Source organism: Microcaecilia unicolor, chromosome 7 (assembly GCF_901765095.1).
Source record: "Microcaecilia unicolor chromosome 7, aMicUni1.1, whole genome shotgun sequence".
NCBI lineage: Eukaryota > Metazoa > Chordata > Amphibia > Gymnophiona > Siphonopidae > Microcaecilia > Microcaecilia unicolor.
The window spans coordinates 309,817,370-309,842,249 of record NC_044037.1 but is presented as its reverse complement, the minus strand read 5'-3'; the positions used below and the strand labels follow the sequence as shown (position 1 = coordinate 309,842,249).

The 24,880-nt window shown below is 43.7% G+C and overlaps 1 protein-coding gene across 1 annotated transcript in view; it reads right to left on the bottom strand.

The window, feature by feature from the left end:
- Window positions 1-24,880, bottom strand: part of LOC115475155 (unconventional myosin-X-like) — a 290,858-nt gene that overhangs the window by 231,925 nt on the left and 34,053 nt on the right. Inside the window, exons 10-15 of the mRNA XM_030210896.1 lie at window positions 19,630-19,772; window positions 16,740-16,840; window positions 10,382-10,448; window positions 10,130-10,222; window positions 5,034-5,102; window positions 3,380-3,462 (exon numbers count right to left, since the gene is read on the bottom strand). Coding sequence (XP_030066756.1) covers window positions 3,380-3,462; window positions 5,034-5,102; window positions 10,130-10,222; window positions 10,382-10,448; window positions 16,740-16,840; window positions 19,630-19,772 — 556 coding nt within the window. The remainder of the gene's footprint in view (window positions 1-3,379; window positions 3,463-5,033; window positions 5,103-10,129; window positions 10,223-10,381; window positions 10,449-16,739; window positions 16,841-19,629; window positions 19,773-24,880) is intronic.

Genomic DNA, 24,880 nt, shown 5'->3' with positions numbered 1-24,880 from the left:
TGGAGACTTTACTAAGTGCCCTTAATATATAATACTTGATAGCAGTAATGAAACAGTGATGGAATATTCACATAGCAAGCAACTTGAGCCAACAGATTCTCATAACATTATATCTGTTTCAGAGGCCTTTTATTAAGTGAAAACATCTCTACAGGGAGTCCCTATAGCCAGCACCTCCAAATGACACAATGAATTAAAATTTAGAACAAATTGCATACTCTAACCAATAAAATACTTCCTTTGTGTACATCCTCATACTACACAAGCTGCCTGGCATGTTTAAAAATATGAGTGAGATGCTACCAATGATGAAGAATGACAGTGGGGATAGAGCAGGCTCTCTCCCTCAGTCCCACGCCTTGCTCCTTCCTCCCTCCTTGATTCCAATCTCTCCCTCTGTCCCGCTCCTCCCCAACCCCTCCCCCAAGGAAGCAGTCGGGCTGACGGGCTCGCCGGATATTTGCCTTCGCTTCGTTTCTACGATCACGGCACCGGGTCCGTCCTGCCGCTACGCTGCTGCCCTCCGGCTCTGTTGTCATCTTTGTCTGTTCTACTGCTTATCTGCAGCGGAGCGGATCCGCGCGCTGCCAAGCCTGTCTGTATGCTGCGACTGCTTCCTTCCGGCCGGCCTCAACTTCTCCGATACTCTGAGAGGTGGGGCTAGCGCAGAGGAAGCAATCGCAGGCAGCATACAGACAGCCCTGGCAGCGCGCGGATCCGCGCAGCAGAAGAACAGACAGAGATGACAACGGAGCCGGAGGTGCAGCAGCGTAGCGGCAGGACGAACCCGGTGCCGTGCGGCGCTGCTCGAAGGGCAGGGAGGGGAAAGGCCTGCAGCGTGCCGAACCGGTGGCGGATCTTCTAATTCTTTTGGCGTCTCTGCGCCGTTGCTGGGTGGGCCTGAGCCCAAAGTGGGTGGGCCCAGGCCCACCCGTGGCTACGCCCCTGATTTGGGTCGAAATATGGGCGTCTTTCTCTTTCGAAAATAAGCTGGTTAGTGTAACTAAAGCTCAGTACTTGTCTTAGAAATTTATTAGATTTTTTGAACATATAAACAAAACAAGTAGATAAAGATTAGCCAGTTGATGTAAAGCCCCATTTTGCATAAGACGTACAATTTTACGTGTGCAGTGGGAGCATCATTTTCAAGAACCTTCACATGCAGGACAAGAGTGGACAGTTTCCATAAATTTATTGTTTATTTGTGCCAATTTCTGCAAGATCCATATATAACTGATAGCAACTATTCATCAAGGGTTTCCTAACCACAAGAACATATCTCTTTTGTTAACTTTAGGCGCTCCACATCCTTCTGTTCCTCTTACCTGTCAGGTACCCAATAATTTTAGCCTTCATTACCACCTTCACTGCTTCCCAATACGTTATTACATCTACTTGATCATTATTGTTACATAATTCATATTCTTGCCATGTTTTTCCTAATGTATGTCTTTAATTTCTGGTATTGATATAGTGTGGGATTCACCTTCCACAGCTGGTCCTCACTGTTTTCTGTCCATCATAATCCCACGTGTACTAGAGTGTGGTCAGAAAGCACTGGAGCTTTTCCAGTTGCTACTTTGAGCTTGGGGAATAAGCCTACAGAGGTCACTATTTCACTAATTCTATACAAGTCGCCAAAAATTGTGTGTGGAATTTAATTGAATAATAAGCTAATTAGCGCCAATAATTGGCTGAATATTGGACTTAACCGGCTATGCTAGTAGGCTCTAAAAAAATGGATATTCAGTGCTGAAGACAGACAGAGCCCAGCATTGAAAAGGCCAAAGGACCATCAAGCCCAGCATGTCTCCAACAGCGGCAAATCCAGGCCCCAAGAACCCGGAAAACCCCCCAAATTTAATAATGATCAATGGACTTTTCCTTCAGGAATCTGTCCAGACCCCCCTTTAAACTCGGCAAGGCCAGCTGCCGTCACTATCTTCTCTGGCAATGAGTTCCGGAGTCTAACTACGCGCTGAGTAAAGAAAAACTTTCTCTGATTTGTTTTAAACCTACCACATTCTAGTTTCATCTTGTGTCCCCTGGTTCTATTATTGTTAGAAAGTGTAAACAAATGCTTCACATCTGTCCGCTCTATCCCACTCATTATTTTGTAGACCGCTATCATATCACCCCTCAGCCGCCTTTTCTCCAGGCTAAAGAGTCCTAGCCATCTTAATTTCTCCTTTGCCGTTCACTGTATTGGGGAGCTCAACAATCCTTATGCTGTTCCACCTGCTTCTATTTTCCTGATCTTCAATTGATGTGTGCAACTTTAGACTCCAGTTCTGTTCATGCAGTCTTATTGGCATGAGAACCTTTCCTCCTCTTGTTGCTTTCCAAACATTCTCGTATTTTTTCAATGGAGGACTGTAGCTCAAAGAGCTTATTGTCTAGAACTGCCATCAGGCTCCTTGCGATTTCTTGACCTGCACTATTTTGCAACAGTTAGACATGCATCCCCAGTTCCTCTGCTATCATGTTTGATACGTGTCAACCCAGTCTTTAGTTTCTTGCAGCTTTTTCTTTGCCATTTAGGGGAAAATTGCGCTTCAAAAAATGCCATGCACTCTAGGGCTTGCCGATTAGCCATACTGGCCTGCCTTAGTTTATTTATTTATTAGGATTTATTTACCATCTTTTTGAAAAAATCACCCAAGGCAGTGTACAGCAAAAATAAGTTGAGCATATGCAACAGACAATTATAGCAGGTATTTCACTGTCTCGGCGTTATTTATATGAGTATTGGGAGTTTTCTTGGGAGCTGGTCTGCCAGGCTTCTGTTTAGCACCCGATCATCATGTGTCCCCCCTGTCCACATTAAATTTCATCTGTCCTTTAGATGCCCACGCTTTAAGTCTTACAAAGTCCTCCTGTAATTTCTTACAACCCTCATATTTCATCTGCAAATTTGATCACCCATTGTCCCTATTTGTAGACCATTTATAAATATGTTAAAAACCACCAGCCCAGTACAGATCCCTTCTTCCATTAAGAAAATTGTCTGTTTAATCCTACCCTGTGTTTTAACCAATTCCAATCCACAACAGAACATTGCCTCCTATCCCATTGCTTTTCAATTCCCTCGGGAGTCCACCATGAAGGAAATCTAGATACTCTACATCAGCTGGCTCACCTTATTCCACAACTTTATTCATTCCTTCAAGAAAATATAACAGATTGGTGAGGCAAGAGTTTGCTTGGCTGTATCCATGTTTACAACCATGTTTGCCCATGTGTTCAGTAATTTTGTCCTTTGTAATGGTTTATACCATTTTGCCTGGCACTGACATCACGCCGTTTCATGGATGAACCCTGGATGAAAGGAGGGATGAGGAAAGCAGAGGATATGATGAGGGACGGAGGCTGCTGTTACCTGCTATCTTTCAGCACGTTCAGAATGTCCTCTCGGAAAGTGTCTCTGTTCTTCTCCAAGAAACCTCTGACATCATATAGGACCTGCAAAGGAGGAAAGGATAATTAGACCAACAGAGAAGAAGTGAAGAGCTTCAGAACAGATCCACCAGTAAGGGTGAAAAATTGTTGCATCCTTTCTATCTCCATTTCTAGCTTCAGATATTGAAAGTGAGGCTCCTGCCTGCTAAATTGCGTTCAGCAGGCAATTAACTGGGCAGTGCCACTGAATATTGGCACTAACTGGACATTTTGAAAATGAGCAATAGAGGGGCTCCCTGAAGGTAGATTTGGGAAGGGCCCGGCAACATTCAGTGCTGAAGCCCACAAACCTAAGTTCATAAATAGCAGTCCGAACTTTGGGCACTTCGCTATGTGGGTGCTGGCACTGAACACTGACAAGCACCCACATAACTACCAGGTAGTGACTTGAAGCTGATCCCCTCCCAATCCCCCCCTCCAAGTTACAACGGCCTCCCCAGACCTAACTGAAGAGGCCTGGTGGTCTAGTGGGAGTCAGGGTAGGTGTGAACCCCACTTGTTCCTGTCCCAACAGCCTCTAGACCACCAGACCTAGTCATCTCATTAGGGTACTGCCACATATAAGTCAAGAACAAACTGGATTTATGGTGAGAAGAACATCTTTAGACAATTAAGATCTCTTTTCTGACATTCAGCATTTTGCACAGTGACAAGAGGTCCTGGAGGTTGCCTTATTCCAAGATGTCAAAAAGGCCTTTGAAAGCGTTGAGTGGGAATATCTTTTCAACACTATGCAATGGTTTGTGATTGCACAACACGTCATTCAGGTAGTAAAGTTATTGTATACCTGTCCAGTGATTTATCTTTCAGGGGGCTCAGCTCTGCTCCAGCTGTTCCACATAAGGGGATGAGACAGGTTTGTCCCCTTTCTCCCTTATTATTTTTTTTATCATTATTTCCCCAAATCTTCCATCAAAGAAAACAATTCTTTGAGGAATAGTAAAATCATCAAAAATACAAACCAAAAAGAAATGAAACATAATTGAAAACAAGTAGATATCACTGTTAGTTCACTTGAGAGAGACACAAGAAGCAAATTAGAGGAAGGCAAATTACACAGGAAAAAAATAAGCAGCCTAATTCAATAAGGACCTGAAAATGTCCTTAGTAACACCAGAGTCTTGAGCTGAAGCACTTCTGCCTTCTAAAAAGAACTGTAACATATATGTCTCATAAAACACAAAGGAAATCTCACCCGCTTGTGCAGTTCTAGAATAATGGCAGTTTAATAGTTAAATGAGGTTCTAATTGGCGTTAATAGCAGTAATGATGGCATTCTGTAAGCTCAACACTCATCTGCTTGGTGTTGTGGACACGGGATGGGTATGGGTGGGTCAAGGGAACCCCAGCACTTGTGAGTGCAGTTGGGCTCAAGGAGTTACACCAGCCTTGGACATTGCATAGAGGGAGACACTAAAATGTGGACTTGGGCTTGTATTCTATTGTGTGCATAATTACCCATTTAGAATTTGTGCTCAGCACCTAATTTTAGGCACCCTTTAGAGAATTAGTCCCAGGTCCCTAAATGATTAGAAGATGAAAGGGGTGAGGTAGGACTGTCACCTGAAACATACCTCTCCTGCATAATGGTTGATCCCAAATTGCTGATCAGCTACCCGGGGCTTTACATAATAGTGGTTACCCTAAAATAATAAGAAAAGAGAAGATGTTTTAGGTAAGACAATAATATTGCTAGATTCATGATCTTTTCTGAGCAATACATTTTCCTTCTGGTCAAGTCTCCTGTATTTTGGTTCATCTCGAATACTCATGGAGGAAATCTTGTAATAAAACCAAACCGTCCACCTGACATTGTTGTGACCCACAGGTTCTTCACCTGCCCAAGCCTGAGGGGTGAGAACAAAAGAACATAAGTATTGCCACACTGGGACAGACCAAAGGTCCATCAAGCCCAGCATCCTGTTTCCAACAGTGGCCAATCCAGGTCACAAGTACCTGGCAGAAACCTCAAAGAATATCAAGATTCTGGAATCCCAGAGTAGCAACATTCCATGTAGAACCCCAGAGAGTAGCAAGATTCCATTCAGAATCCCAAGTACATAAGTGTTGCCATACTGGGACAGACCAAAGGTCCATCAAGCCCAGCATCCTGTTTCCAACAATGGCCAATCCAGGTCACAAGTACCTGGCAAGATCCCAAAAATAGTACAATACATTTTATGCTGCTTATCCTAGAAATAAGCAGTGGATTCTCTCAAGTCCATCTTAATAATGGCTTATGGACTTTTAGGAAATTATCCAAATCTATTTTATACCCTGCTAAGCTTACTGCTTTTGTTCTGTCCTCCGACAGCCTTGCACCAGTTTATAGTGTGACCCTAAAATGTGTTTAGTGCATTTATTGTTATTCTCACTTGTAAGGATTTTTACTGCTGCAGTCCTCACTGCAAAGATATGTGAGCAATGCATTGTGTGTAATGTAGTCTCACAGGTAATGCAGCCACACCTGCCTGTCTGTATAAGAACTGTTACTATTGGTTTGTGCTGCTGCCGCCTGGACCTCTTCTCTTTCTCAGCCAAGCTTGGCTCCTTTGTCTACCTGCTATCATTTCCTGGTCATTCTTACTATCTCTATCCTGAGAGGTCAGCCAGGTTATAACCTTTCCCTCCAATCAAGGGCTGTCCTCTAGGACCACCCTTGCTACCTGATGGCACGCTCTGTCCCAATTGGTGTCTTTACCTCCTCCTCCCTGGGCCTCTGTGAGCCTTCTTGGCCTCTCTCTCTCTCTTTCTCCATGAGACATTCTCCATCTTGCTTCAGACAGCACTTGTCCTGTTAAACTCCCTGGAATGAACTGTTTTTTACCTTGCAACGTATCTTCCTGATAAGATATTGCACCTTCCCAGTGGCGTTCCTAGGGGGGGGTGCGGTCCGGGTGCACGCCGCTGGGGGGGGGGGTGCCGCGTGTGCCTGTCCTCCGTTGTTCCATGCTTCTTCTCTGTCCCGGAACAGGTTACTTCCTGTTCTGGGGCAGAGAAGAAGCATGGAACAACGGAGGACAGGCGTGCACCCGGCGGGGGGGGTCCGCGCTGCATCGGGGGGGTGCGCTGCACCCGGGGGGCGGGGCGCATCGGCGATCTGCCCCAGGTGCTAGCCCCCCCAGGAACGCCACTGCACCTTCCAGCCACCCAGCTCTGAGCTACTTCTACCTGTTCAACTATTTTCCCACCCACCTCTGCAATAAAGCTGCCTTTCTCCAGATTTCTATTTCCAACAACTGATACAGCTCTCAGAATTATGGAGTCTCTGTGCCCTGGGGCAACACTTTGGAACATCTGACTGTGAGTAAATCATCTATATTTATTCAATAAAGGAAATTTCAGAAAATATAGAGACTTCAGGTGTGTGCTGGTGTGCCACGGTTATACTTCAAGATATTGAGACTGTATAGTTAACAAGTCTTAAGAGGCTTGCCAGCTTTAATCACATTCTCTGGGATCTTGCCAGGTACTTGTGACCTGGATTGGCCACTGTTGGAAACAGGATGCTGGGACTGATGGACCTTAAAGCACTGGTTTACACAGACAACATTATGGTGTTTTTAATGCACCCGCAACAGGCCCTCTCTACTCTGCTGGATGCAATAGGCCACTTTGGAAGTTTTGGGGGCTTTTCGCTCAACTATACAAATTCCAAGGCTTTGCCTCTTCCTTTGCAGCTGTGATGGGACTGAGTTGGGCCCTTTCCTCTCACCTGGGAGGATTCTCAGGTGTAGTATTTAGGGGTTTGGGTCCCTGGGGACTTAACTATATCACACTAATGTCATTCATTTGTTGGACGATACTAGGCTGAAGTTGCGTCTCTGGAAGCCTTTCCCCTATTTTCGTGGGGCCACATCCACTTGTTTAATATGATTTTGGCACCCCGCTGGCTCTACACTTTTCAAGTGCTGCCTCTGTTTCTCAGATGTAGGGAAGAGCGACAATTGATGTGGCTCTTACAGAACTACCTATGATTAGAGAAAAAGCTTTGCATGCCACTGGCCCTGATACAGACTCCCAAGGCCTATGGTGGCCAGCAGCATGTGCCACATCAATGATTGGTATCGGAGAACAGAATATTTTTTTCTCAACTCTTTGGAAACAAAACTACTTCCAGGGGTACACTCCAACCACATTTTGCATACGTCCTGTAAACTTCCTCAAGGAAGTTTTTGTGATAACCTAACTTTTCCCCCTCAGACACGGCAGTAGTGTCTTTACAACATGGACCTGACATGGTCTCGTGTACCTTGCTCAGGCAGTTACAGAAGAAGGAAAACTGAAATCTTTTGCTACCTTGCGACAGGTGTTCCAGCTACCAGTCTGGAAGCAGGATAGATGGACCATTGGTCTGACCCAGTATGGCTATTCTTGTGTCCTTATGATGATACCTAGATCCTTTTCTTGAGTGCCAACTCCTGTGGTGGACCCTAGCATCCTGTAACCACAATTCAGATTATTCATCTGCTGTCTGTTGATGATATGGTTGACTTGTGGAATTTGTCCTTGTCTGACTCTATAGATCAGGTAGCACCAGAAAAGATAGTTTGTATACATGACAATTTTTCCTTGAAGGAATAAGGCTATTAAAAATTTCCATCTGCCTTTAAGACAGTTTGAGAGAAGATGGAGGACAATTGTTTAACCTTTCAAATGATGTGAAGATGATGAGACACTCATTACATTTAAAGGTAGCACATGGCAAACACATCTGAGAAATCATTTTTCAGTCAACATGCAATTAAGCTGTGGAATTTGTTTCCACATGATGGGTGAAAGCACTTGACTGGTTTACAAAAGCTTTAGATCAGTTCTTGGAAGGAAAGTTCATAAACCATTATTAGCCAAGTAGTCCTGGGAAAGATATCACTTGTCTTGGTATGAACAGTGAGAAACAGATGTATTTCTTGGGATCTTGCTAGTTCTTATGACCCTGATTGGCCACGATCCGAGAAGGGCTGCTAGATTCAATAGACCTTTGGTCTGACCAAGGATGACACATCATATGTTCTTGCATGTAGTGTCTCTGTGGACTTAAGTTATGCCCCTTGATAAAAGTAATGTGTAAAGTTATACGGCTGAAAATCCACATTGGTGGCTTCAGATTCTGACCAAGCCTTTGAAAATCTACCCCATAATACATAAACAACATTTCCTAATGATATAATTAGATGTGCATTGGTTAGATTGGATTTAATTATATGGTTACAGTTTATTAAATTTGACAGATCACTTAAACTGTAACAGAATAAAGCAGTTTACAATTAAATATAAAGAAAAAGCATCAGAAAAAAATGTGAAATAATAAACAGTAAAGTTCACTCCCCAATCTAAAAGTTTTATAACAATCCTGCCAGCAGATAACCAAACAAATTCAGAGACTTGGTAGATTTGTGCCCCAGAAGGCTTACAGTCTAGCTGGTACCTGACACAATGGAGTGTGATGCGACTTATGATGGTCACAAGGAGCATCGGTGGGAGAAGCAGGACTTGAACCCAGTAGGAACCTTTTCTGTATTTTGTAGAACGTATACAAAATTTCAAAACAAACAACAAATTCCACAAAATACAAAATGGCTTTGTACTACGGGGAAAAGCCTCAAAGAGCTCCGAGACCAAAATTTGATCTCAAGGAGCTTAAATGGACCAAAATGGTCCTGTCTTCATCATAGGCAAAAAAAAACCCAGTGCCACAGATCTAAATAACTTTCATTGTCTGTGGTAGCTATGCTCAATGCTGAATATGCACGATATTTTTTTTTTTTACTTTTTTACTAATACAAAAACAGTCTGTTATCCGTGCGTAGAACACTACTGGAGCTTAACACGTTATAACACTATTTCACTTAACTTAATAGAATAGTGTTTGCTGGATACTGCTCTCCGCTGTGCGGTCCTCCTCCACTTGCTGCCCTGAGCAAACACTATTCTATTAAGATAAGTGAAATAGTGTTATAGCGTGTTAAGCTCCAGTAGTGTTCTACGCACAGATAACAAACTGTTTTTGTATTTGCAAAAAAATAAAACCAAAAAAATATCGTGCATATTCAGCATAGAGCATAGCTACCACAGACAATGAAAGTTATTTAGATCTGTGGCACTGGGTTTTTTTTGCCTATGATGAAGAGAGGACCATTTTGGTCCATTTAAGCTCCTTGAGATCAAATTTTGGTCTCTGAGCTCTTTGAGGCTTTTCCCCTTAGTACAGAGCCATTTTGTATTTTGTGGAATTTGTTGTTTGTTTTGAAATTTTGTATATGTCCACACCACGTGAAGAGTTCTCTTTTGTAGAACGTAGCCAGTCAATATTCAGCTGGCAGTGGTCAGCCAGTTTTGAAGTGCTGACCGTCGCTGGCTAAATGAAACCCAGATAATCAATCATAGGATATGTCTCGGCACTAACACTGAATATCCAGGTCAGCAAAATCCCCTCCACTCCCAATTCTGGGTCCCCCTCAAGTACAGCCTTCCGTCCTGACCAGTAACAGCATCCCCTCCCAGCCTCTGGCTCCCTCAGTACAGTGTCCCCTGCCCAACCCTTGCCCCCTCCCCAAGTACAGTGTCCCCTGCCAACCCCCACCACCCAAGTACAGTGCCCCTCCTGAAGTCTGAATGTTAGCTGCTAAGTCTTTGATTTCATCCATCTTTGCATCTCTGGTTTACTTACACTGTGCTGCTTGTGAAGCTTTTCCAAGAGGGTCTGGTTTGTGCCATTCGGGAATCGGCTTTCCTCATTAATGAGCGCCAGTAAACCCAACTTCTGTATCCCAGAGAGTAAGAGAAAAAGGTGAGAGGGAGGAACTGTCCATAAAACCATTGCAAATGGATTGTATTTAATTTAAGATTTCAACCCTGAGCATCAGAATTTGCCTGCAGAATAAAGTTCTATCCTCAGATAAGATCAAATGGGAATCGATACCTTTTCAATAAGATCCAGGCACTCGGCATTATCCATCCAGTCTATGGCTTCCCACTTTATTCCCTCCCTAGTAAAGAAAAATATGCAATCCAAGGAGGAATCAGTAGGTGGAACAAGGTGGTAAGTGAATCTTCAAGAATATTTATTTATTTATTTATTTGTGACATTTATATCCCACATTATCCCAAACAAGTTTGAGTTCAGTGTGGCTTACAATAAACAGTAGAGGATACATAACAAAGAATAATGCATAAGAAAGTCATTTGTTGTAAGAATCCAATTTTACAATACAGTATCGTAAACGTAATGGGTTAGCTATGGATGTTTTAACATTTAAAAAATCTATTATGAATGAGAAATTGTACATGAAATAAAGAGGTTAATGGTAAATAGGGTAATAAACAATTTAGGTAATAATTGTTTGAGATATGGTTGTTATTTGAGAGGGTTTGTTTGAATAGGAACGATTTGAGGATTTTGTGGATTCTAGTATATTCCTGTATATTTCTTATTTTGGGTTGGAAGGAGTTCTAGGTAAGTGAAGTCTGCAGAGTGGACAGTTTTGTAGGTCACTTTTTTGCAATTTGGGAGGTGTAGTCTGAGATGGTTTCTTGCCTCATATTTAGTGTTTCTTTGAGGTAAGTTTAATAACGGTACCATATATTCTGGAGCTGTGCCATTTAGTATTTGAAAGATAAAGGTACATAATTTGAAGGTGATTCTCGCTTTGATGGGAAGGTTAAAAGTATAAATCCAAATTCCAGAACCCCTCAACCTGCACAGCACATGAACTACCCCCCCAAGACCAACCCCAACTGCATATCCACAATCTACCCCTTAAAATCCCATCTTTACTGAAATAATTTCCATTCATCCCCCCACAGGGGCCTGCATTGGATTGGCCGCTGTCGGGGACAGGATGCTGGGCTCGATGGACCTTTGGTCTTTTCCCAGTATGGCATTACTTATGTACTTATGCATTTTCTCTAATAATCTTTAATCTAGATTTATGCTCTCTTACAGAGGTCTTGAGATCATTTGAAGTGCAATGCACACTGTTTGCTACTGATTTTCAATGTTTTTTAAGCATTGGCTCCAGATGAAAGTTACAGGTTATGGATGGAAGGGGATAAGCTCAGTATTAATATGAATGAGCAGCAGAGAAATGCCCACGAATCAGCAAGTAAACTAGTAAATTCAACTATATTCAAGACACGTTGAATCAGTAAGTGATAAGTAGTGTAATTCCCCATGGAACGGGTATTACTAGAGTGATAGATTTTTTTTTCCAGAGCCCTGGGGAGAGGGAGGTCCATGCCAGAGGGCTGGACTGGTAGGATATCCCTGGATAGGAGGAAGCCCAGCCCATGGGGGTGGTTTTGAAATACAATGCAGAGAAATAGTGCCCTGGTACTGAAGAGTGACAGGGGAGGATATAAAGCTAGAGTTATGCTTTTTTTAAGGGGGGGGGGGGGGTTGGTTGGTTGTCTGATGGTCCCCTGCAAAGAGACCAGGAGGAGAAAAGGGGAATCCTAAGTGAGGAGTCTGATCACTGGCTGTAAAGGAGGGTTGTGGCAACCAGGCTACTGTCAGGTGTGAGGTGTGTGAGTTACTATGGAACTTTTTAAGTCTAAGTGCTTTGAAAATGAGATCCTGTGTGTGCTACGGGTGGGCAGAGGAGAGATCCAGTACAGGGGATTGGAGCCAGCGAGAGCTCAGTCCTGAGACCAGGGTGGATCTAGAGAGGGGTCACCACTGGAAGGGTCTGAGGCTACAGAGATGGAATTAGTGCTGTGAGGAGGAGAAACAGCTACTGAGAATAGCTCTGCCTTGCAGGATAGGCATGGACAGATGGTATAGGAGCTCCCCTGAGAAACACCAGAAGGATTGGATCCAAGTTGGAGTTTATATGCTGTTTGGACTGCTTAATAAAGCTTTAAAGTACTGCCTGTTGCAGTTGGAAGAGTTTGCATAAGCTGAGACTACAGTGTATCTTTGAGCACGAGGGTACGAGTGCTTTCCAAACCTCGGATCCCAATTCCGGACCATATACGCACTCCCAAGCTCGACTGCAGGCAAACTGGAATGGATGAGAGGTGAGTGGCCCTGAATGTGGAACTGAACTGAACTCTGTTTTATGGGCCAGGGCTCCAGCTAGCGCACGGGTGAGACCCGGGTTACACTAAAGTTTGTATTGAATACGGTCAGCTTCCTGGTAGGTGTTTTAAAATATGGATATGTATCCTAATACCCTGACAGAAAGAAAGAAGGGCCTGATGCACAAAATGTACCGGGCCAGCAATGTGCTTTTTTGACTGGTTCAGCAGGTTTTTACCGTGCGGGGCAGCAGACAATGGGAATCCTATGCTAATATATTTTAATGAGCTGTTTAGCATTCAAATGTGCGTTCCAAGCGATGCACAGAAGGAGCTCCTTCCTTTTAGGAGGTACTTGTTACGGGAGGTCAGGAGCTGTCGCTGTGTTGTTGCCTGTTCTCTTCTTCCTTGGAATGCAGAGAATCTTGATGAAAGGCTGTAGCTAATCCTTGGGAAGGCACCAATGTTGTCAGTGTAGGGTTTCCTATTGTTTCTGGGTGCCTGCAGCCAAGGGTGATTGTGGCAGGGGGAAAGCATGCTGCTGAGAAACCAGCTGCCAGGCCTGCATGCTCTTGCCGAGTCCCGAAAACAACAAGTGCTCTTTGGGACTACAAGGCGGAAGGCTGACTTCCTCCCTCCGTGTCTGGGCTCGAGATTGCTCGCCCCCCTCATCACCTCCAGGATAAGATCCTACCACCCTCCACCACTGTTCCGTGCTTCCGAATGACATGCTGCAACCTTTCAAGTTGACTCCCCCCACCCACCCAAAAAAGAAAGAAGACAGCCGGTCGGCACAGAACGGGGTGTCTTGGGTCGCCAAAGAGAGCAGAGACGACGTTGCTACACATCACGCCATTGAGTGCATGAAAGCTGTGGGTAGCATATGCTAGCTCAGAATGCACAGAGCAGCCAGGCTTAGCGACTGGTTGTTCTGCATATGTGCAGCTTAGTGATTTGCCGAGCTGCTCACTGTTTTTGCAAGCAGCTCATTTGCATGTGATTTTTTTTTTGGCATTCCCTCGCTAATTCCACCTCAGTAATTTATACTGAGGTGGAAATAGCGATCGGTGCTTTACAGGGACTTTTGTGCATTGAGCCCTAAGAACATAAGCATTGCCATTCTGGGACAGACCAAAGGTCCATCAAGCCCAGCATCCTGTTTCCAACAGTGGCCAATCCAGGTCACAAATTCCTGGCAAGATCCCAAAAAAGTACAAAACATTTTATGCTGCTTATCCTAGAAATAAAGCAGTGGATTTTCCCCAAGTGCATTTTAATAATGGGTTATGGACTGTTCTTTTAAGAAAGTAGCCAAACCTTTTTATTTTAAAACCCTGCTAAGCTAACTGCTTTTACCACATTCTCTGGCAACGAATTCCAGAGTTTACTTACATGTTGAATGAAGAATTATTTGTCCGATTTGTTTTAAATTTACTACTTAGTAGCTTTATTCCATGCTCCCTAGTCCTGACTTGTTAATAGCGCACTGTTAATAGGCTAAATGCTCTTTGTGCTAATTTTTGTAAATGGCCACATCCTAATGATGACATTAGTGAATGGCCATGTAATGAAAAAATGGAAAAATAGCTCTTTTTCACAGCTGAGGAAAAAAGGATGCTGGGCTAGATGGACCTTTGGTCTTTCCCAGTATGGCACTACTTATGTACTTATGTACTTACGTGTGGGACTGACCCGCATCTGGGCATTTCTTACTGCAGCTTAGTAAAAGGAGCCTTATTTGAGTTTAAGGCCAATAGGAGGTTGGTTGGTCCTTTTCAATCAAGGTTTTTGGCCCTATATAGCAATGTTTCTCAACTTCTTCGAGTCAAGTACTCTAAGTCGGTGGCGTAACAAGACAGTCAATTTTGGGTGGACACAAAATTCTCTGCCTCGCCCTACCCCCACCTCAAAATATAAATATTTTAGCTAATGAGGATCGCCAAGTTCTGTCAGCTGAAGACTTTCTCTGAAGTTGGGCAGAACTCCCTTTTACCAAGCTTGGCAGGCAACAGTAACATCCCTAAGCCACTGATGCCAGCACCCCATACATGCTTAGTTGTGGCTGGCTCAAGGATTCTGTCGCCGACTGCAGAGCTTGGTAGAAGAGAATTCTGGCCGTTTTTGGAGGAGGTCCTCAGTGAGGGAGACTTGGGATCTCTACCAGCTATTCAGCAAGGGTCAGAACCGGTGTTAGATGTGCTAGGTCCCAGGTCAGAAAAAGGAGGGGCCCCCTTCCTGATCCCTTCCCTGCCTCCCCTGCAATTTCCTCATCTGCCAAAGGGTGGGCTTCTGGGTTAGCGACAGGCAGCGTATAGGAATTGCCACTGCTGCTGCCCGGGACCCATTGGATAGAGCAATGCAGGACTGAGGAAGCCCAGCCTGTTCCTTCGACGCCAGTGCTGAAGGTGCATCCGCTGCTGGGTGGGCCCGAGGTCACCCGGACCCAGCTACGCCCCTGCTCTAAGTCAAACAAATTTCAACTGAGTATCCCTGAGCTCCGACAGAAGATATTTTGAAATGGGCATTCAAAAACAGAAATAATCTAATCACGAAATAGAAAATAAAATGACTTTTTCTACCTTTGTCATCTGGTCATTTTATTTTTCTAATTGTGTTGGCTCAAATTCTGTTTTCTGCTTTCCTCCATCTTGTCATTTTTCTCTCTATTTCTTTTTCCTTTCAGCTTTCTTCAATTTATATTTCTGCCTCTCTGTCCAGATTTAATTCATTCTTGCTACACAGTCTTCAAATTCCCTCTTTTTACTGTGTCTGCCTACAGCTTTCCATCTACTTTTCCTCACCTTGGCTGGTTAGTGCGGTGGGTTTGATCCTGGTGACCTGGGTTCAATTCCCACTGCAGCTCCCTTGTGACCCTAAGCAAGTCACTTAACCCTCCACTACCCCAGGTACAAAAGCTTAGATTCTGAGCCCACTAGGGACAGAGAAAGTACTTGCATATAAAGTGTACATCGCTGTAGCGCTACAGAAATGATTACCAGCAGTCTCCCACTAACACTTCTCCCCTTCCATCCACCTTTTACCTTCTCTCTCCCTATCTTTCTGTCCAGTATTTTCCCTCTTTCTTTCCCCATCCCTGCGTCCAGTGTCTTCCCTCTCTTTCCCCGTTCTTTTAATCCAGCATTTCCCCTCTTTCTCTCCCCACTTCCATCCTGCCTTATTCCCCCCCCCCCCCCCCCCCCCACCCTCCTGCCCCTTCTGTTGCTGTTTTCTCCAGAACAAATAGCAAAATAAGCTATGCCCAGTGCGGGGCCACTGATTTCCTGCACATACTGTCGGCTCTGCTGGCCCCCTTCCCAAGAACAGGAAGTTGACATCCGAGAGGACAGGCACGGGAGAACCGACAGCACCTGCAGGAAAATGGCAGCTTTAGGCTGGCTGTAGGTTGTTTTGCCACTTGCTCTGGGGAAACAGCAGAGCTGGTTGTTAAGTTTTTAAGAATTTTGGGAGCCAGTTGTTAAAGTAGGGCCCTCCATGGCTACTTTAACAACTGGCTCCCAAAATGTGGGCTTGGGCCCCCTGCTGAATTATCTTTTATTTTGCTGGTGGGGATGCTGAGCCCCGCCAGCCAAGTAAATAGACTACTGCTGCTCCACGCTCCTTGTTTCCAGCTCTGGGCAGCAGGCTGGGACTTCTCCAGCTTGTGAGAGAAGCTGCTCAGAGCAAGAGGTTGGGAGTGGTGACAGTCCATTTATTGGCTGCCAGCAAAGGTGTGCCTAGCGTGCCCGCACAAAGGGAGGGAGCAGAGAGAGGCAAGTGTTGCTCCCCCACCCCCGGCCAGCCCTGACCCTTCCAACTGCAGAGCTGGCTACGTCCGGAGAAAGAGCCTGTTAAAAATTTACCAGCACACCCCTGTATATAAGATTACTTAAACAGGCCCTTATACTTCATCAACAACCTAGTATGCCTTTCAAAATGATCTGATGCTCAAGTGAACTTAATTACATTATTGGAAATACAGGAAAGTGCAAGAGAAATGCAACCAGATAATAGCAATAACTCAAACTTCCAGCCTGCAAATATTTTCATCTCAAAAGTATGTTTGAGAAAATGGTAAGCTATAGAGCATCAAAAACCTCAATGCTAATTCAACCCGCTGGGTTCGAGCATGTAAGCATCTGCTCTTTGGTGCTGAGGGAACTGTGTGTCCATCACAACATAAGGGAGGGGGAGGGGCTGTGATTAATACATAGCAATTGATACTAAGATCAGTCACAATGCAGCGGCCTTGACTTGTTTCCTACCTGTTGTACTCCAGCTGCTCCAAGGAGAACGTATGTTTATTGAAGTATTCCTGCAGCTTCTCATTTGCATAATTAATATTAAACTGTTCAAAACGATTCACCTACATGATTGAAAAACATATGACGAGGAATACAGATAAACATACAAATGGAATACAGTAAAAGCGACATCACCAAGCCCTGGGACACCTAAATCCTCCTGTGTGATTACTCTTAACGTGGAACCTTGCATGATGTAGCTATAATTCAGGTTCCTCTTTCCCACATGCATCACTTTGCACCAGCTCACATTAAACGTCATCTGCCATTTGGATGCCCAGTCTCCCAGTCTCGTATGGTCCTCTTGTAATTTTTCACAATCCTCTTGTAATTTTTCACAATCCTCTTGCGACTTAACAGCTTTGAATAACTTTGTGTCGTCAGCAAATTTAATGACCTCACTAGTTACTCCCGTCTCTAGATGATTTATAAATATGATAAAATGCAATGACCCCAGCACACAGACCCCTGGGGAACCCCATTATCAACCCTTCTCCATTGAGAATACTGACCATTTAATCCTACTCTCTGTTTTCTATCTTTTAACCAGTTTTTAATCCACAATAGAACACTACCTCCTATCCCAAGACTCTCCAATTTCCACTGGAGTCTTTCATAAGGTACTTTGTCAAATGCCTTTTGAAAATCCAGATACACAATATCAACCAGCTCACCTTTATCCACATGTTTGTTCACCCCTTCAAAGAAATGAAGTAGATTAGTAAGACTAATGAGACAAAGCCAAATGTAAATGCTCTATAATTTTCGTTCTTTATAATGGTCTCTATCATTTTGCCCGGCACTGACATCAGGATCACCGGTCTATAATTTCCTGGATCACTTCTGGGAACGTTTTAAAAAATTGGCATTACAATGGCCACCCTGCAATCTTCTGGTACCATGCCTTGATTTCAAAGATAAATTATATATTACTAACAATAGCTGTTCAAGTTCATTTTTTTTTTCAATTCTATCAGTACTCTGGGATGTATATCGTCTGGTCCAGGTGATTTGCTACTTTTCAATTTGTCAAATTGTCCTATACACCTTCCAGGTTTAGAGAGATTGTTTTCTGTTTCTTTGATTCATCAGTACTGAATACCATTTCTGCCACTAATATCTGTCCCACTTCTTTCTCGGTGAAAACTGAAGCAGAAGCAATGAATTAATTCAATCAATCACTCCGCTATGGCTTCCTGTGCCTATTAGATGTGCTTTATACTGATACTATAGTAACTGTAAAATAGCCCCCTTAAAGGTTAGCCTATGGAACTGTAACAGACTTTATATGATAAGAAAAACTATTCCTTAAACTCCTTTGCTAAGTGAACAGAGTAAGTTAAAATAAAGTTCCAGAGGTTACCTATTTAATTCCAAGTCTACCTTTCCCCAAGCTTAAAAACAATTTCCCAGCTGGAGAAACAAATGTAGAAAATGAAGAACAAATATTTAAAGGGAAATGACCATTGAAACGGTACCTAACTGGTCATCTGACGATATTCAGCGCCAGATTGAATATCGCTAGCTAGTGGGTTAAATATAGATGGTTATATTTGGCTGCCACAATAAGTGGAATAAATTTGGCTGGCTCCAATTTAACCAGCCAACGCTAAAAATTGGCTTTGCCGGTTAAGGTGAAATTGGCCAAAGTTAAACCGGAAATGGCTCAGAATTAAATATCCAGGTTCAGCTTGGATCACGGGAGACAGTCCGGCTATCTCCTGTGGTCTGAATATCGGGGCCCGTATGTCTTACCCAGTCTGCCCATCCTTTCCTCTCCCTTAGAAATTCTATGTGCTTATCCTTTTTATTCTGCCGTTTCTTTCTTTGATTTAGTTCACGACTTTTAAGAACATAAGAATAGCCATACTGGGTCAGATAAATGGTCCATCTAGTCCAGTATCCTGTTTCCAACAGTGGTGAATCCAGGTCACAAGTACCTGGCAGAAACCCAAGTGGTAGCACCAATCCCAGCACAAGCAGTGGCTTCCCCACGTCCATCTCAATTACAGGCTACGGACATTTCCTCCAGGAACTTATCCAATCCTTTTTTAAACCCAGATACGCTAACTCTCCGGCGGCAACTTCCAGAGCTTAACTATTCATTGAGTGAAAAAATATTTCCTCTTATTGTTTTTAAAAATATTTCCATGTAATTTCACTGAGTGCCCCCTAGTCTTTATATTTTTTTGAAAGAGTAAAAAATTGATTCATTTCTACTCGTTCTACACCACTCAGAATTTTGTAGATCTGTATCATATCCCCCCCCCCCCCCCCCTCAGCTGTCTCTTTTCCAAGCTGAAGAGCCCTAACCTCTTTAGCCTTTCCTCATACGAGAGGAGTTCTATCCCCTTTATCATTTTCATCACTCTTCTTTGAACCTTTTCTAATTCCGCTATATCTTTTTTGAGATGCGGCGACCACAATTGAACAGAATATTTAAGGTAAGGTCGCACCATGGAGTGATAGACAGGCATTATAATAATCTTGGTCTTATTTTGAATCCCATTCCTTACAATTCCTAGCATCCTGTCCACTGCTCAGGCACTAGGCTGTCCCTCTGCTCCACAGGGCAGAAAGATGACCAAGTGCCTGCTTTTTTGCCATTCATATGTTGGACATTCCAGTTTGTAAAATGGATGTTCATCCATCTCATGTACTTGTTGTTGGAAAATACATGTGAGATAGACGTCCGTTTTGGACACTATGAGCTGGACATCTCTATTCTGATGTGGATATCCTTTCAAAAATGCTCCTCCATGCCTACTAGAAATTTTTCTAGTGGTCATACAAGTTAATTGTCGATTATTTAATCAGAATTGCATTTGTATAATCGCACAAAACTCCTTACCTGAAAATTCTCAAATCCAAAGATGTCCAGGATGCCAATGGACTGGAAGTCCTCCTTTCCTCTGATCTTGGCATTAATCTTAGCAAGGAGCCAAGAGAAGCACTGGGTGTACAGGGCCATAGCGAGTGAATCTCTGGAGTCCGCTGCCTTAACACAGAGAAGAAAAGGTGGCACTGAGTGAACTGTATGTAGGCACAGAGAAGCATAGCAACATACAGCACAGAAAAGCATAAGAGCATACAGCACAGAGAAGCAGAAGAGCATACAGCACAGAGAAGCATAGGAACGTACAGCACAGAGAAGCATAAGAGCATACAGCACAGAAAAGCATAAGAGCATACAGCACAGAGAAACATAGGAACGTACAGCACAGAGAAGCAGAAGAGCATACAGCACAGAGAAGCATAGGAACGTACAGCACAGAAAAGCAGAAGAGCATACAGCACAGAGAAGCATAACAGCATACAGCACAGAGAAGCATAGGAACGTACAGCACAGAAAAGCAGAAGAGCATACAGCACAGAGAAGCAGAAGAGCATACAGCACAGAGAAGCATAGGAACATACAGCACAGAAAAGCATAAGAGCATACAGCACAGAGAAGCAGAAGAGCATACAGCACAGAGAAGCATAGGAACGTACAGCACAGAGAAGCATAAGAGCATACAGCACAGAAAAGCATAAGAGCATACAGCACAGAGAAGCATAGCAACATACAGCACAGAAAAGCATAAGAGCATACAGCACAGAGAAGCAGAAGAGCATACAGCACAGAGAAGCATAGGAACGTACAGCACAGAGAAGCATAAGAGCATACAGCACAGAGAAGCATAGCAACATACAGCACAGAAAAGCATAAGAGCATACAGCACAGAGAAGCAGAAGAGCATACAGCACAGAGAAGCATAGGAACGTACAGCACAGAGAAGCATAAGAGCATACAGCACAGAGAAGCATAGCAACATACAGCACAGAAAAGCATAAGAGCATACAGCACAGAGAAACATAGGAACGTACAGCACAGAGAAGCAGAAGAGCATACAGCACAGAGAAGCAGAAGAGCATACAGCACAGAGAAGCATAGGAACGTACAGCACAGAGAAGCATAAGAGCATACAGCACAGAGAAGCATAGCAACATACAGCACAGAAAAGCATAAGAGCATACAGCACAGAGAAGCAGAAGAGCATACAGCACAGAGAAGCATAGGAACGTACAGCACAGAGAAGCATAAGAGCATACAGCACAGAGAAGCATAGGAACGTACAGCACAGAGAAGCATAAGAGCATACAGCACAGAGAAGCATAGCAACATACAGCACAGAAAAGCATAAGAGCATACAGCACAGAGAAACATAGGAACGTACAGCACAGAGAAGCAGAAGAGCATACAGCACAGAGAAGCATAGGAACGTACAGCACAGAAAAGCATAAGAGCATACAGCACAGAGAAGCATAAGAGCATACAGCACAGAGAAGCATAGGAACGTACAGCACAGAAAAGCAGAAGAGCATACAGCACAGAGAAGCATAAGAGTATACAGCACAGAGAAGCATAGGAACATACAGCACAGAGAAGCAGAAGAGCATACAGCACAGAGAAGCATAGGAACGTACAGCACAGAAAAGCAGAAGAGCATACAGCACAGAGAAGCATAGGAATGTACAGCACAGAAAAGCAGAAGAGCATACAGCACAGAGAAGCATAGGAACGTACAGCACAGAAAAGCAGAAGAGCATGCAGCACAGAGAAGCACAGGAACATACAGCACAGAGAAGCAGAAGAGCATACAGCACAGAGAAGCATAGGAACGTACAGCACAGAAAAGCAGAAGAGCATACAGCACAGAGAAGCATAGGAATGTACAGCACAGAAAAGCAGAAGAGCATACAGCACAGAGAAGCATAGGAACGTACAGCACAGAAAAGCAGAAGAGCATGCAGCACAGAGAAGCACAGGAACATACAGCACAGAGAAGCAGAAGAGCATACAGCACAGAAAAGCAGAAGAGCATGCAGCACAGAGAAGTATAAGAGCATACAGCACAGAGAAGCAGAAGAGCATGCAGCACAGAGAAGCATAAGAGCATACAGCACAGAGAAGCAGAAGAGCATGCAGCAGAGAGAAGCAGAAGAGCATACAGCACAGAGAAGCATAAGAGCATACAGCACAGAGAAGCATAGGAACGTACAGCACAGAAAAGCAGAAGAGCATACAGCACAGAAAAGCATAAGAGTATACAGCACAGAGAAGCATAGGAACATACAGCACAGAAAAGCATAAGAGCATGCAGCACAGAGAAGCACAGGAACATACAGCACAGAGAAGCAGAAGAGCATGCAGCACAGAGAAGCAGAAGAGCATACAGCACAGAGAAGCATAGGAACGTACAGCACAGAAAAGCAGAAGAGCATGCAGCACAGAGAAGCAGAAGAGCATGCAGCACAGAGAAGCAGAAGAGCATACAGCACAGAGAAGCATAGGAAAGTACAGCACAGAAAAGCAGAAGAGCATGCAGCACAGAGAAGCACAGGAACATACAGCACAGAGAAGCAGAAGAGCATACAGCACAGAGAAGCATAGGAACGTACAGCACAGAAAAGCAGAAGAGCATACAGCCCAGAGAAGCATAGGAACGTACAGCACAGAAAAGCAGAAGAGCATGCAGCACAGAGAAGCACAGGAACATACAGCACAGAGAAGCATATGAGCATACAGCACAGAGATGCATAGGAACGTACAGCACAGAAAAGCAGAAGAGCATGCAGCACAGAGAAGCATAGGAACGTACAGCACAGAGAAGCATAGGAACGTACAGCACAGAAAAGCAGAAGAGCATACAGCACAGAGAAGCATAGGAACATACAGCACAGAGAAACATAAGAGCATACAGCACAGAGAAGCATAGGAGCATACAGCACAGAGAAGTATAAGAGATACAGCACAGCTTGGAAATGTAATACCTTGAAATCCTCCTCTTTTTTCCCTCTACCTCATGGAATATTACTAAAGACTGAGGTTTATGGACGTTTTCACCTCGTGTATTTACTACCCAGTGAGAGGCTTCAGTGGATCCCCCCCCCCCCCCCCCCCCCGTCATTGCCGGTCCTGGTTCCCCACCTGGTCCTGGAGGAACCCCAGCCAGTCCAGTTTTTGGGATACCCACAATGAATATTCATGAGAGATATGTGTATGCAGTGGAAGCAGTGCTTGCAGATGTCTCTCATGAATATTCATTGTGGATATCCCAAAAATCTGACTGGCCGGGGTTCCTCCAGGACCAGGTTTGGCAACCACTAGATTAACGGTTTTCTTTTTTTGACTTGGCTTTTAAATAATTTGATAGTGATTTCTTTTAATCTGATTTTGATGACGTTTGCTTTGAGAGATTCAATTTAGATTAGGTTTATAGTGTACTAGCTTTTATTAATTTTAACTTTGTGTGTTGTCATTTATTTTTGTCCTGTCTATTGAAAAAAGTGACTGATTATCTTGCATGCCTGCTTTAAACCACTTAGGACATATACAATAAGCAGTCTTAAAATGTTTTAACTATGTAAATAAAATAAATCTTTTTTGAAACGTGGCAACCAAGATGGCACACGATTCTCAAGGCCAAACATTAGACCATTCTTCTAACTTTTGTACCCACCACTCAGGTTGTCCACCCTGTTGCAAATCTATGTATTCCACAAAAAGACAAATATTCCTTCTAAACCTTCGGCAATATTACTCACAAATAAGCTGAATGGAATTACATAGTAAAACAGTAACAAAGTAAATGACAGCAGATAAAGACCTGTATGATCCATCCAGTCTGCCCAACAAGATACTTTATATGTATACCCGAGTTTGATTTGTCCTTGCCTTTCTCAGGGCACAGACCGTAGAAGTCTGCCCAACACTGTTCTTGTACTAAGTTCTGAAGTTAACATCGAAGCCCCTTAAAATTTACACTCCAGCCCCTCCCTATCTATTCAGTCACAATCAGGGCATAGACCATAGAAGTCTGCCCAGCTCCCATTTTGTTTCCCAATTACCGGCGTCACCACCCAATCTCGGCTAAGATTCCACTGAACCATTCCTTGTAAACAGGATTCCTTATCCCACGCATGTTTGAATTCTATTACTGTTTTCCTTACTTCGGTCTCTACTGAGGAAGATTTGGGTGGGATACCGGTGTCGGAAATGGTATTTCAAGCGGACGAGTCGGAGAAACTTACTGACTTCACGGTAAACTTGGAGGACGTAATGGGGCAGTTCGGCAAACTGAAGAGTAGCAAATCTCCTGGACCGGATGGTATTCATCCTAGAGTACTGATAGAACTGAAAAATGAGCTTGCGGAGCTACTGTTAGTGATATGCAATTTATCCTTAAAATCGAGCATGGTACCAGAAGATTGGAAGGCGGCCAATGTAACGCCGATTTTTAAAAAGGTTCCAGGGGAGATCCAGGAAATTATAGACTGGTGAGTCTGACGTCGGTGCCGGGGAAAATGGTAGAGGCTATTATCAAAAACAAAATTACAGAGCACATCCGAGGACATGGATTACTGAGACCGAGTCAGCACGGCTTTTGTGTGGGGAAATCTTGCCTGACCAATTTACTTCAATTCTTTGAAGGAGTAAACAAACATTTGGACAAAGGGGAGCTGGTTGATATTGTGTATCTGGACTTCCAAAAGGCGTTTGACAAGGTACCTCATGAAAGGCTACAGAGGAAATTGGAAGGTCATGGGATAGGAGGAAATGTCCTATTGTGGATTAAATACTGGTTGAAGGATAGGAAACAGAGAGTGGGGTTAAATGGGCAGTATTCACAATGGAGAAGGGTAGTTAGTGGGGTTCCTCAGGGGTCTGTGCTAGGACCGCTGCTTTTTAATATATTTATAAATGATTTAGAGATGGGAGTAACTAGCGAGGTAATTAAATTTGCTGATGACACAAAGTTATTCAAAGTCGTTAACTCGCGACAGGATTGTGAAAAATTACAAGAGGACCTTACGAGACTGGGAGACTGGGCGGCTAAATGGCAGATGACGTTTAATGTGAGCAAGTGCAAGGTGATGCATGTGGGAAAAAAGAACCCGAATTATAGCTACGTCATGCAAGGTTCCACGTTAGGAGTTATGGACCAAGAAAGGGATCTGGGTGTCATCGTCGATAATACACTGAAACCTTCTGCTCAGTGTGCTGCTGCGGCTAAGAAAGCGAATAGAATGTTGGGTATTATTAGGAAAGGTATGGAAAA